The sequence below is a fragment of the Leptonychotes weddellii genome, chromosome 9 (assembly GCF_054177405.1).
Source record: "Leptonychotes weddellii isolate Sample4059 chromosome 9, ASM5417740v2, whole genome shotgun sequence".
Taxonomy (NCBI): domain Eukaryota; kingdom Metazoa; phylum Chordata; class Mammalia; order Carnivora; family Phocidae; genus Leptonychotes; species Leptonychotes weddellii.
Window position 1 is genome coordinate 67,136,256 of NC_138377.1, and position 14,595 is coordinate 67,150,850.

Here is a 14,595-nt window from a genome sequence, read left to right on the forward strand (position 1 = left end):
AAAATACATGGACCAAAAAATAAGACCACAACTGTGATGTGAGCTGACAGAGTAGAGAGAGCCTTGGACAAGCCACCTGAAGAACGTTGCCAAACAATGACCAAGATGAAGATATAGGAAATAACCAAAATGAAAAAAGTTCCCAGAGAGATGAAACCACTATTGGCAGTGACCATGAGCTCCAATCTGTAAGTGTCTGTGCAGGCAAGCCTAATAAATCGAGGAAGATCACAGTAAAAGCTGTCCACTTCATTGGGGCCACAAAATGGCAGGTTTACAACAAATACAAGTTGGATCAATGAGTGGATGATTCCAATGGTCCAGGCTACCACCAAGAGTAAAATACAAGTTCTGAAGTTCATGATGGTCAGGTAGTGGAGAGGCCTGCATATAGCAACATAACGGTCAAGGGCCATGGCAATGAGCAGAACCATCTCAGTTCCTCCAATAACATGAATGAAGAACATCTGAGCAATGCAGCCTTGGAAAGAGATTACTTTTCTCTCCTTGAAAAGATCAGAAATCATCTTGGGAGCTGCAATGGAGGAAACCCACATGTCAATAAAGGAGAGGTTGGCCAGCAGGAAGTACATGGGGGAGTGTAAATGGGAGTCAGAGATCACTGTGAGCACAATGAGGAGGTTTCCTAAAATACTTGTTATATAGAACACAGAGAAAACTAGAAATAGGACAAGCTGCATCTCCAAAGAACTGGTGAGTCCCACCAACACAATCTCAGACACCACCGAATTATTTCCTACCCCCATGGTTTCAGTCACTTTGGGCTCCAAATTTGCCTGAAAGAACAGGAAAAAAATAACAAATTGGGATTACTGGCCATATCCATCAAGGTTGCATTAGAGAAGCAGACCACTAGGAGATAATATACTAAGGTATTTCTTAGTGATTTGACCTTGCATAATCATGGAAGCTGATTCAGCAGTTTCTGTAAGTCTATTGTCTTTGCATCTGATGACGTAGCTTGACGTCCACAGGACAGGCCCCCAGGAAGGGAAGATGGATGTAAATTGAAGGAAAACAAAAATAAACTGGAACGCACAAGCAAAAGCTAAAGTCCTCAAGGACAGATGAAAATTAGTGTCAGTGTTCATTGCCTCTAACCTCAATGGTATAGATGTACTGCAGAAGCCAGGGCCCTCCACCACAGAGCTAAACACACAGCGGGCCCACAAGTCAGAGAAGCTCAAGAAGGATCCCAAAGAGGGTGTGGCAGTTGTGGTCCCGGCCACTGCCTCACCCCAATGAGATAAGCCAGCAGAGAAATGACAACGTGTATGAGCTATAAATATGGCCGCTGTTTCACTTTAACCTAGAAATATTGCAAAAGAATATCCTTTACAATGTATTCTAGTTGGAAACAGAGAAAAAGGAATTCTAGAGCATGTAGCTCAATCTAGACAAGCTGACACAATACAAAGCCACCATACTGTCTATTTAAAAGAATATAGGAGCGCCTGAGTGGCTCAGTCAGTTAAGTGTCAGACTCTTGTTTTCAGTTCAGCTCATGATCTCAGGGGCATGAGATCGAGCCCTGCGTCTGGCTCGGCACTCATCAGAGAGTCTGCTTTCCCTCTCCCTCTGCTCCTCCCCCTGCTCACACACGCTCTCTCTCTTTCTCTCTCAAATAAATAAATCTTTAAAAAATAGATTTCTAAAAGAATGTACAAATTTTGAAAATTAACTACCACCTCTATTCATTTGGTCAAACCAAATTTAAGTGGCACTTAAGTAGACTTGACAAAGGCTCTAAATCTATTGGTCCTAATCTCACTTCATCTCCCACCAACTTCCCTTGTTTTGACTGACTCTGTTTAAAATTTCACCACGGGTTCTCCTCTGATGTCAGGAAGCCCCTTCAAGAGAGAAATGGAAAAGAATTTAAATAGAATTTTGTAGTGAAAGGAAAACAAAGGTACTAAGTATTATATGGCAATAAATTGTTGCTTCTACTAGCCCACAGGGACTTCAAAATGCCTAAAAACATAAAAAGAAAAAAACTGGCAGAACTACAAAAGAAATAGGGACATTCTGTATACTTGTGGAAATAGTGGGAGAGTGAAACATTTCCTTCGGTGAACAATAGGACAAACCAACAAAATAGCAGTCGGCATAATGAAGGTTTAAAAACATGATTAATCAAATTGAATTATATAGATCCCTGTCCCCAATATATGCAGAACACTCAAGTATTTATAGAGCATTACAAAACTTTACCATATGCTGTATTATAGAGCAAATCTTAACAAATTTCAAAAGATTGCTACCATGCAAACCATATTCCAGGCCCAAAGCAATTAAGGTATAACCACTAACCAAAATGTAACTATAAAATCTTCGTATGTTTGGAAATTAGGTAACACACTTTTAAATAACTCTTGGGTCAAAGATGAAATCACAATGGAAATAAGAAAACATTTTATACCAAATCCAATAGGATGAAGTGAAAGCAGTAGAGGAAAATATATAGTCTAACTGCTTATATTAGAGAAAGAAAAAAGGCTTAAAATTAATCTAAAACTTAATGAGCTAAGTGTCCATCTTTAAAAGTAGTAAACACAGCCACAAAACAAAAACATTTTCTATTAATGAAAGAGAAAACAAAAATAAACTATAGAGAATCTACAGAAACAAAGGCTGTTCTTTGAAAAGACAAGTAAAATTGATAAGCCTCTGATGAAATGAATCAAGCAAAAAACAGAGAGATGGCACATAGAACTAATATCAAGAACAAAAGAGGGGGGCGCCTGGGTGGCTCAGTTGGTTAAGCGACTGCCTTCGGCTCAGGTCATGATCCTGGAGTCCCGGGATCGAGTCCCGCATCGGGCTCCCTGCTCAGCAGGGAGTCTGCTTCTCCCTCTGACCCTCCTCCCTCTCATGCTGTCTCTCATTCTCTCTCTTGCAAATAAATAAAATATTAAAAAAAAAAAAAAAAAAAAAAGAACAAAAGAGGAATATAAGTAGAGATGTTACAGACATTGAAAGCATAATAAGAGACTATAATAAACAACTTTATGCCAACATATTCCAAAATTTTGATAATATCAGCAAATATCTAGTAAAACATAACTTACCAAAACTCACTGTGCTGGACATTCTAGAGCCACTGTCCTTCTCCACCCTGCTCCACACCTCTGGAGAAGGCCTTTAAGGACTGCATAAACTGGGCTCCCCTGCTCTCACTGTTGGCTGCTTCTGATCAATGAGAGGCACTAACAAGAAACAAGAGGCCAGGAAGAGAGAGTGAAAGATAAGGATATCAATGGCCTGACAGTCCCCTCCCGGCCCCGGGCTGCAATGTCTGCATTTCTCTTTAATAGGGCAGCCCTCTCCTACATCTGTAACTTCCTTTACAGATCCCAGCAACCACCCTGGGATGCTTCACCATGCCTTACTGGTTTCCCTTAATCCCATCCTCATCTTTCTAAATAGTCTACTCATTGTGAATCTTCCCTCTATTACTCTACTTGAGTGTGCTGTTTTCTGTGGGGACCACAATTAATAAGATAGGAAACCTAAAAAATCTTATAACTCCATTAAAGGGATTAAAAAATTTAAGTTGAATTTTAAAAATCTTCCGGTAAACACAATTCTTTTTATGGCAAAATCTACCAAAAACTCAAGGAACCAATAACTATAATTCTACTGATATTGCAAAGAGAGAAAATTTTCTCCCCTACCTTATTTTTTGAGACTAACATAATGTCCATACTAAAATTTGACCAGGGCAGTATGAGAAAAAAAAACTTCAGGGCAATATCACCCACGGATTTATTTTTTTTAAAGATTTATTTATTTATTTGAGAGAAAGAGAGCACACTCACGAGTGGAGGTGGGAGGCAGAAGCAGACAGAGAGGAAGAGAGAGAATCCCAAGCAGACTCCCCACTGAGAGGGGACCCTCCTGGGGCTCGATCCCACAGCCCCAAGATCACAACCTGAGCCAAAATCAAGAGTCAGACACTTAACCGAAGGAGACACCCACGCGCCCCCATTACCCATGGATTTAGATGCAAAATTAATAAAAATAATTTTGCTAAAAGGAGGAAAAGTGGGGCAGTATAGCAGTCCAGGTTTCCCAAAAGCAAGCACCGAGGTGGAGGTTAGGGTGTAAGATGATCATGAGAGATTAACACCTTTAAGGAGAAGTCAGAGGAGGCAGGATTGGGCAAAAGACAAAGTCTAACTGTGATGCAGACCCAACAAATCCCCACCCTACTGAGCCCTGGAAGGAGTTTTGTTCCATGAGATTGCCCCATGTGGGCTGGAAATAGCTGGGCACTTATACTTCCCTTCACTCAGTCATCCAGCACATGTGGGCTGCTCTGGTCAGGGTGTGACCCCAGGGCTATCTGCTGATGGCACTCCCCAGGGCTGGGCAGCAAATCCCTCCTTGAAGGAAAACCCAGGTGGCAGGGAGGGCAGGAGATGAAGGATTCTAGTCTAGACATGTAAAGTGTTAAGTGAAAGGTGGACATCCAGTAGTATTCATCTTTAAACAATGCACATTTTTTTTTGCTTTTGCCTCCTTTGCATACATAAATAACAGAATAATAGGAAAAGAAAAAGCAAGGGATTTTTTTAAAGACTTTATTTGTCAGAGAGAGAAAGAGAGAGAGCACACGCAGGGGGAGAGGCAGGCAGAGGGAGAAGCAGACTTCCTGCTGAGCAGGGAGCCCTATGGGGGACTCCATCCCAGGACCCCGGGATCATGACCTGAGCCAAAGGCAGACACTTAACTGACTAAGCCATCCAGGCATCCCAAAGCAAGGGATTGTTAACACAAAAACCACATGGAGGTTAACTGTAGAAAGGAAAGAGAGGAACAAAAACAGAGAAACACGGGAGCTTTATAAGGTACTAGAAAAACTCTTTTAACCTGAGTGATGAGTGCACAGGAATTCACATTATTTTTTTTTCTTTTTTTTTTTTAAAGATTTTATTTATTTATTCATGAGAGACAGAGAGAAACAGAGGGAGAAGCAGGCTCCCAAGGAGCGGGAAGCCCGATGCAGGACTCGATCCCAGGACCCTGGGATCATGACCTGAGCCGAAGGCAGACGCCTAACCATCTGAGCCACCCAGGCGCCCCACATTATTTTTAATATACCTATGTTTATACACTCCTCTGTATGTAGAATATTTCACAATTTTTAAAAAATAACAGAAAAAGAAGATGGATAGGAATATTCCAGACGGGGGAACAGCATGTGCAAAGGTACAGCGGTGAGAGTGAGCAGCAGTTTTGGGTGGAAAACAATGACTTTTATGGCTTCTATGCAAGGTTGTGTAGGAGGAACATAGGAGATAAAAGGTAAAGATAAGTAGAAAACAGATTGCAGAGACCCTAGAAAGCCAGGCTATGGGGGATGAAATACTCCATAATGGGGATTTAAGTTGAGGAACTTGATACCTGTAAAGTGGTGTTTGTTTTTTTAAAGGAGCTAAGGCTAGAGAGGTGACTTAGAAATCATCTGCATAGATATGATCATTGAAGCCACAAGAAATATATGTATCTAGAGGAAAAGTCAAATATGCTATGAGAAAAGCCCAAGATTTAAAGTCTGGGAGAAAGGCGCACCTGGGTGGCTCAGTAGTTAAGCATCTGCCTTCACCTCAGGTCATGATCCCAGGGTCCTGGGATCGAGCCCCACATCAGGCTCCCTGCTCAGCGGGAAGCCTGCTTCTCCCTCTCCCGCTCCCCCTGCTTCTGTTCCCTCTCTCGCTGTGTCTCCTCTATCAAATAAATAAGTAAAATCTATAATAAATAAATTAATAAATTAATTAATTAATTAATTAAAGTCTGGGAAAATGAAACAAAAACAGGGAAAGAAAAGGTTCCAGAGAACCAGAGAGTTCAGAACTCTAGAAGTCAAGAAATGAGATTATTTCAGAAGGTGAATAGTGTTGCAGTGGAATCAAGAGGAATAAGAATTAATTCAGCATTTCTGGGATCAACAAAAGAAAACTGGTATTTGAAAGCAAGGCACTGCTAGGAATTCTTCACTAATATATTCCCAGTGCCTAGAATGTAACACATCAGATGTGCTCCATGAATATTTATGGAATAAATGAATAATAGAGGGAGGAACTCAGACTGCCCAGGGTTAAGGTAAAAGTAGGCTGTTAAGAAAGTTAGTCTCTTGGGGCGCCTGGGTGGCTCAGTCATTAAGCGACTGCCTTCGGCTCAGGTCATGATCCCAGGGTCCTGGGATTGAGCCCCGCATCGGGCTCCCTGCTCTGCGGGAGGCCTGCTTCTCCCTCTCCCACTCCCCCTGCTCTGTTCCCTCTCTCGCTATCTCTCTCTCTGTCAAATAAATAAATAAAATCTTTAAAAAAAAAAAAGAAAAGAAAGTTAGTCTCTTGAGAGTATACAATTTAAAAATAAAGGAGGAGAAGAATACATGGAGAGAGCCCAAAATAAAAGGACCTTTAATGAGTAAATAAACAGGAGAAATGAGTGTTTCATAGGAACCAGTGGGGGAGAATATGAAAGTGCACAACAGCCAGAGGTAATTGGTCATAAGGCTCTGGAGTAGCAAAAATGGATGAAATAAAAAATAAAGATAAGAAGGCTTAGCCTTGCAAAATACAAGGGCCATGTATTGTTCTAAGTCAGGAAGGGAAAAGGGAAAAAAAAATTTGTGAAGACACAAACATGTTATAATAAGGCTTCTTGTTATAGCAAGAACACTAAAGTAGTAACAGGTGAATTTGAACTGTACTAGATCAGAAGGTCTGTCTTTTAGTGGCTATACTGTCAATGAGGTTTTTGAACCATAGATTTTCAAGTAGATGTATAAAATGATTTCTGCCTATTACCGTCCCTTTTATCATTTGATATCACCATCAAATAAATAAAAGAGGGATGCCTGGATGGCTCAGTTGGTTGAGTGACTGACTGACTCTCGATTTCAGCACAGGTCGTGATCTCAGGGTCCTGGGATCGAGCCCCACATCAGGCTCCCACTGAATGGGGAGTTTGCTTGTCTCCCTATCCCTCTGCCCCTCCCCCTGTTCGCACTCTCGAGCTCTCTCTCTCAAATAAATAAATAAATCTTTAAATAAATAAATGAAAAGCCCTCAAACTAAGGAAAAGATCATCCGACATCCTGCAGTTTTACTACTTGAAAAAGAAAAAAAAAATCGGGGCGCCTGGGTGGCTCAGTCATTAAGCGTCTGCCTTCCGCTCAGGTCATGATCCCAGGGTCCTGGGATTGAGCCCCACATTGGACTCCCTGCTCCGCGGAAAGCCTGCTTCTCCCTCTCCCACTTCCCCTGCTTGTGTTCCCTCTCTCGCTGTGTCTCTCTCTGTCAAATAAATAAATAAAATTTAAAAAAAAAAATCAAAATTTTCCATGATTTATCTAGAATCTGGTTGGGATGGAGTGGGATCCAGGGAAGCAGGGAAGAGAAACCAATAAGAAATAGAGGATGAACCAATAGACCAGAGCTTCAAGATGATACAGTAGTGAGGACTGATGAGCCGAAAAAGGAAAATACAAGGCTCCTGCAAAATCCAGAGTGTTCCTGGTTCCCAGTCTCTGCCCGCCCCCGCCTATTCTACAGCAAAATAATATTCCAGAAGCACTAGCTGTGCCTCTCTACTAATCCAAATTGGAGATTTCCCATTGACTGGAAAACAACCCAGGTATTCTAGGGCCTCTGTGTTTGGGCCCCAGCACCAACTCACCCTATCTTCAGCCAAACAAACCCTTCACCATCTCTGAAACTCTTTTCTTCCTTTTCTTCAGACTCTCCCTTCCAAATAAAAAACGCTGCCTCATCTATCTTGAAATGTTGTTCATTTTTCACAGCCCCATTTAAGTGCCACCCATTTCATGAAATCTCCCCAATTATCCTAGCAGGAAAAAAAAATCTTGTTCCCTCTCTTTGCCGTAGCACTTCCTACTTAGCACAGCACCTTTTGTCCTACAGTATAGTTACATATGCATGACTTGGTTCCTGTGTTTCCAAGCACTAGAGGGCAGGGTCTCTGCATTATTCATCTCTATCTTCATCCTAGGAGAGTTTCAGAGGGCAGAATTGTCAATTCTAGGAAGTCAGTGTTTGCTAAATTAATTTGAATTAATTCCTTTGCAATTTCAACTTAACTGTTTAAAATAAGATATTTTAGAAGATGAAGATAAAGAAAACATACAAAGAGAAGAAGAATGATGGTAAGGAGTAGAAAGAAAAAACAATTTAATGATAAAGAAAACAAAAATTAAGCAAAGGAGTAAGTAATAGGGAAAGAGTGATAAAAAGAATCATGGAGAAGAGAAAGCAAAAAGGAAACAGAGTGAAACTTCCCTCAAGTTCTGAGACTAGAGACTAACATGCCCAAATGGAAAAATACAGGAAAGGAATTAAAAACTAGCTTAAATATTGAAAATTCCAAAGCGCCCTAGCCACACACCCAGTAGAAGGCTTTTAGAAAGAGGCTAATCTCACAAAGACAAGGACCTGAGTTTTCCTTCTCAGAAAATACTTGACAGAAAGCCTCATCTGCGATGGAGAATGGCAGATCCTTAACTAGAAACCAAAGTTTTCCCCATTCTTTCCACTTCTTTTCTAATGAGACATTTCCCTAAATGGTATGCCTCCCTTACTTACCTCTCCACCTCTCAGCTGTTCCTGCTCCAGGCTCAGTGATGCAACATAACTTTCGGTTTCTATCTCCTATTCCCCCTGAGTCCAGCTCATGGGGGGAAGAAGTTGTGTATTTTTCTCTGTATTCCCAGAACTCTGGCTAATGTTGAAAACATAACAGAAGCTGAGGAAGTACTTTTTGTTGAATGAAACAATGGATATACAAATAACCCAGATATCAAGGTTTTCTGAATCATTCAGGAAGATGTGCGTCCAATGAAATAAATTAGAATATTTGACCTCAGCAATTACTTCAGATTTTTTCTGCTCAGTCATTTATTATAATAACTAATTAAATGGTCAGTGTAGGAGGAAAGAACATGCAATTCCTGCTTCTTTGGCAAACAGTGGCTAAATTGCATATTTCTGTTTTCTTGGTCCACATAGAAGTTGTGTTCCACCACCAAAACCAGATACTGTTACCAACTCTGGAGTGGATGTTTACTGCCAGACTAAATCTTTTTTTTTTTTTAAGATTTTATTTATTTATTTGACAGAGAGAGAGAGAGTGCATGAGCAGGGAGAGGGGCAGAGGCAAAGGGAGAAGCAGGCTCCCCGCGGAGCAGGGAGCCCAATGCGGGGCTCGATCCCAGGACTCTGAGATCATGACCTGAGCCGAAGGCAGACGCTTAACGGACTGAGCCACCCAGGCACCCCTGCCAGACTAAATCTGACCTAAATCTACATACTCTATGTGCATCCTAATGTCATTTACACTCCTGTGTGCCTCTTGGATCGTGCCTGACTCTTCCACAATCATGGTTCGTACCCTTGAATATGTGACACTGAATACCTCTCTATCCCTTTTTTTTTTTAAGATTTTATTTATTTATTTATTTATTTATTTGACAGAGAGCATGAGTGGGTGAAGGGCAGAGGGAGAAGCAGGCTTCCCGCGGAGCAGGGAGCCCGAGGCGGGGCTCCATCCCGGCACCCCGGGATCATGACCTGAGCCGAAGGCAGATGCTTAACTGACTGAGCCACCCGGGCGCCCCCTCTCTATGCCTTTTAAAGACCAACACAGGGGCGCCCGGGTGGCTCAGTCGTTAAGCGTCTGCCTTCCGCTCAGGTCATGGTCCCAGGGTCCTGGAATCGAGTCCCACATCGGGATCCCTGCTCCGTGGGAAGCCTGCTTCTCCCTCTCCCACTCCCTCTACTTGTGTTCCCTCTCTCACTGTGTCTCTCTCTGTCGAATAAATAAATAAAATCTTTAAAAATATATATAAAGACCAACATAAGTTCCCTGCAGAATATTTTTCAAACCCTGCCCATTGACTCAACTACTCTTCTCAACTCTTTCTCTTCTGAGTGCCCTCTTCTCCTGGACCACAACTAAATCGCAGTTTGAAATCTTCAGTGGTGATTTCAAACTCCAATTTAGTACCAGAAAACATCTTAGTCGACAAAACACAACAATATGATTGCATCTGTTTTGCCTGTCCTTCTCACCCACCTGTTTTCTAGCAGACCTGAAATAGCAGCATCCTCAGAAAACTCACATCTGGCATGTGGACCTATTTGAAATTCCCCCAGAGTGGAAAAGAGATAGCTAATTAGCAATACAGAGGGTAGTCAAAAATGGTACCACATAGCAGAGGGAAGACCAATATGATTTCAGTCTGTGCTGGCAATGGTCTCAGAATAAGACTGATTTTCCCAGAGCAATGTAAGAGGAGACACTTAATGAGTCACGTAGGGGAAGAACTCCCTCATGAATAAATAAGTTTTATCAGGTTGTTGTGGTTTTGTTTTTGTTTTTGTTTTGTTTTGTTTTTTACCTCGGGGCTTGAGATGAAGATGAAGTCCTAAGATTAATGAAAATATCTTTTGATTACTTTTTTTTAAGTAGGTTCTATGCCCAGCATGGAGCCCAATGAAGGGCTTGAACTCACAACTCCAAGATCAAGACCTGAGCTGAGCTCAAGAGTCAAACACTTAACCAACTGAGCCACCTAGGCGACCCTCTTTTAATTGCTTTTTTACTGAAAATCATCTTTACTGTTCTCCCATATGTATACATATAAGACAGACACAAACACACAAAATTGGATATTTATTTTCTAGATATATGCATTTGGACAGGTTGCAAAAAGAAAAACCAGTATATTCTGGGGTTTAGAAAATACAACAATCCAAGGGGCGCCTGGGTGGCTCAGTGGTTGGGCGTCTGCCTTCAGCTCAGGTCCTGATCCCAGGGTCCTGGGATCGAGCCCCGCATTGGGCTCCCTGCTCGGCGGGGAGCCTGCTTCTCCCTCTCCCACTCCCTCTGCTTGTGTTCCCTCTCTCGCTGTGTCTCTCTCTGTCGAATAAATAAATAAAATCTTTTAAAAAAATTTAAAAATACAACAATCCAAGAAAAAGAGCCAACTAAAACATAAAGACTCTTTGTTTTTGACACTATTCTGAATCTACCTATTCATCTATCTAAGGGTCTCATCAATATTCTTACCTCTAAATGTCCGTTGCTCTTCCAAATAAATATTTATAAGATTTTTATGAATATGGTTATATTTCCTGTTTCACTTGTGACTTTTGTAGTATCTAATTAGTCCTCATGACAAAATATTTTTCTTTACATGTTCAAAGACCGTTGATCAGGATGGTAGAGAAAAGAGTGAAAATTTCAAGGAATTCACATCATTTCTAAAAACACTAATTGAGATTCTAATATACCAAGTTCTATTATAGATGATAATTATACAGAAGGAAGAAGAAGAGGAGACATGGAATCTCCCTCAAAGAATTCACAGTCTGTGAATGAGAGAAATGTAAAGAAATATTTTAAATAGAGGATAAATGTAGTATTAAAAGCTCCACATAGGGGCACCTGGGTGGCTCAGTCGTTAAGCGTCTGCCTTCGGCTCAGGTCATGATCCCAGGGTCCTGGGATCGAGCCCCATGTCAGGTTCCCTGCTCTGTGGGAAGCCTGCTTCTCCCTCTCCCACTCCCCCTGCTTGTGTTCCCTCTCTCACTGTGTCTCTCTCTGTCAAATAAATAAATAAAATTTAATAAATAAATAAAAGCTCCACATAGAAGATAAATAATAAGATATGAGTGGAAAGTATAAAAAGGCTTCATCAAAAAGGTAATAGTTGGTAGTTGGGTGATAATGTGACTTTGAGCAGTGACAGAAGGAGCTGCTCATATAAAGATATGAAAATCTAAAAAAAAAGATATGAAAATCTGAAACAGCACAGCATTTACAGAGGCTTGCCAGCAGTTTGCTCATGGAAGGCCATGGTTTGTGAACAAAGCTGAGAATTCTTGGAAATAACTGTGGGCACCTTGGGTTAATGAGAGAAGATGTGACCAAAAATCACAGATCAGCTTCCTGTCAAAGAGCACAGAAGGTGGAGGGAGATTGACCATTTGACAATACATAGCAAAATGGGATTGTGATTCCCCTTGTGTTTTGTTTTTTTTTTAAGAAAAACAAAACTAGGGGCTCCTGGGTGGCTCAGTCATTGGGCATCTGCATTCGGCTCAGGCTGTGGTCCCAGGGTCCTGGGATCGAGCCCCGCATCAGGCTCCCTGCTCAGCGGGAAGTCTGCTTCTCCTTCTCCCACTCCCCCTGCTTGTGTTCCCTCTCTCGCTGTGTCTCTCTGTCAAATAAATAAATAAAATCTTAAAAAACAAAAACAAAAATAAACATTTTTAATTGAAGTATAATAAACATACAATGTGGCATTAGTTTCAGGTATACAACATACTGATTCAACAATTCTGTACATTACTCAGTGCTCACGAAATAAGTGTAGTCACCATCTGTCACCAAACAAAATTGTTATGATGTTATTGACTTTATTCCCTATGCTGTACTTTTCATCTCCGTGACTTCTTTATTTTATAAATGGAAGTTTGTACCTCTTATTCCCCTTTATCTATTTCATCCATCCCCCTCACCTACCTCCCCTCCCCTCACCTACCTCCCCTCTATCCCCCTTTATCTATTTCATCCATCCCCCTCACCTACCTCCCCTCCTACCACCTACAATAACCAGTTTGTTCTCTGTATTTAAGAGTCTGGTTTTTTGTTTATTTCCTGTTTCTTCATTTGTTTTGTTTTTTAGATTCCACATGTAAGTGAAATTATGTGGTGTGTGTCTTTCTCTGTCTGACTTATTTCACTTAACATAACATCCTTTAGATACATCCATGTTGTCACAAATGGGAGGATATCTTCCTTTCTCATGGCTGAATACTATTCCATCATGTATTTATTACACATCTTCTTTACCCATTCATCTGCTGATGGACACTTAAGTTGTTTCCATATCTTGGCTACTGTAAATAATGCTGCAATAAACATAAGGGTGCATATATCTTTGTGAATTAGTGTTTTCATTTTCTTTGGGTAAATACTCAGTAGTGGAATTACTGAATGGTAAGGTATTTCTATTTTTAATTTTTTGAGGAAACTCCATACTGTTTTCCACAGTGGCTTCACCAACATACATTCCCACCAACAGTGCACAAAGGTTCCTTTTTCTCCACATCCTCACCAACACTTGTTATTTCTTGCCTTTTTGATACTAGCCATTCTGACAGGTGTGAGGTGATATCTCATTGTGGTTTTTATTTGCATTTCCCTGATGATTAGTGATGTTGAGCATCTTTTTCATGTGTCTGTTGACCATCTATATGTCTTCTCTGGAAAAATGTCTATTCAGGTCTTCTGCCCATTTTTAAAATTTATTTATTTATTTAAATAATCTCTACACCCAACATGGAGCTCAAATTTATGACCCTGAGATCAAGAGTCACACACTCTTCTGACTGAGCCAGCCAGGCACTCCTGCCCATTTTTAATCAGGTTATTTGTGATTTTGGTGTTGAGTTGTATAAGTTCTTCATATATTTTGGATATTAACCCCTTATCAGATATATCATTTGCAAATATCTTCTCCCATTCATTAGATTGACTTTTTGTTTTGTTTCCTTTGCTATGCAGAAGCTTTTTATTTTGGTGTAGTCCAAATAGTTGAATTTTGTTTTTGTTTCTCTTGCCTGGGAAGACATCTAGAAAAATGTTGCTAAAGCCAACATGAAAGAGATTACTGCCTATCCTTTCCTCTAGGAGTTTTATAGTTTCAGGTCTTACATTTAGGTCTTTAACCCATTTTGAGCTTATTTTTTGTGAATAGTGTAAGAAAATGATCCAGTTTCATTCTTTTGCATGTAGCTGTCCAGTTTTCTCAGCACAATTTGCTGATGAGACAGTCTTTTCCTCATTGCATATTCTTGCCTCCTTTGTTATAGATTAATTATATAAGTATGGGTTTATTTATAGGGTCTCTAATCTGTTCTATTGATCTATGTGTTTATTTTTCTGCCGGTACCATACTATTCTGATTACCACAGCTTTGTAGTATATCTTGAAATCTAGGATTGTGTGATACCTTCAGTTTTATTCTTTCTCAAGATTGCTTTGGCTATTCAGGGTCTTTTGTGGTTCCATACACATTTTAGGAATATTTGTTCTAGTTCTGTGAGAAATGCTATTGGTATTTTGATAGGGATTGCATTGGTAGATTACTTAGTTTCTTAAGAGAAGCCATTTGTGGGGCACCTGCATGGTGCAGTCTGCTCAGGGTCTGACTCTTGGTTTTGGCTCAGGTTGTGATCTCAGGATCATGAGATCAGCCCCGTGTCAGGCTCCGTGATCAGAGCAGAATCTGCTTAAGACTCTCTCTCCCTCTCCCTCTGCCCCTGCCTGCCGGGCTTGTGCGCACTCTCCTTCTCTCTCTCTCGCTCTCCCTCTCTCTCTCAAATAAGTAAATAAATAAATCTTTAAAAAAAAAAAGTCATTTGCTCTCATTCTATATGCAATGAATCTTTTTTATCTGGTTGCCTTTAAGTTTTTCTCATCACTGGTTTTCAAAAATTTAATTGTTATATGCCTTGGTGAGATTTCACATCCCTTTCT

The 14,595-nt window shown here is 40.7% G+C and overlaps 1 protein-coding gene and 1 long non-coding RNA gene across 3 annotated transcripts in view; both read right to left on the reverse strand.

Moving 5' to 3' along the window:
- LOC102731447 (olfactory receptor 4F3/4F16/4F29-like) overlaps positions 1–2,752 on the reverse strand; it is a 3,477-nt gene extending 725 nt beyond the window's left edge. The window contains exon 1 of the mRNA XM_081829713.1: positions 8–2,752. Coding sequence (XP_081685839.1) covers positions 8–767 — 760 coding nt within the window. The 5' untranslated portion in view covers positions 768–2,752. The remainder of the gene's footprint in view (positions 1–7) is intronic.
- A 205-nt stretch (positions 2,753–2,957) lies between these two features.
- On the reverse strand, positions 2,958–9,090 carry LOC115940015 (uncharacterized). 2 transcript variants are annotated; one of them, XR_014148563.1, is made up of 3 exons: positions 8,634–9,090; positions 7,942–8,039; positions 2,958–3,230 (listed from the first exon to the last, which is right to left on the reverse strand). It is a non-coding gene; the product is annotated as an uncharacterized LOC115940015 (long non-coding RNA). The 2 variants fall into 2 exon arrangements; XR_004074804.2 differs by having other exon boundaries at positions 7,965–8,039; positions 8,634–8,924.
- Between the last annotated feature and the right edge of the window lie 5,505 nt (positions 9,091–14,595).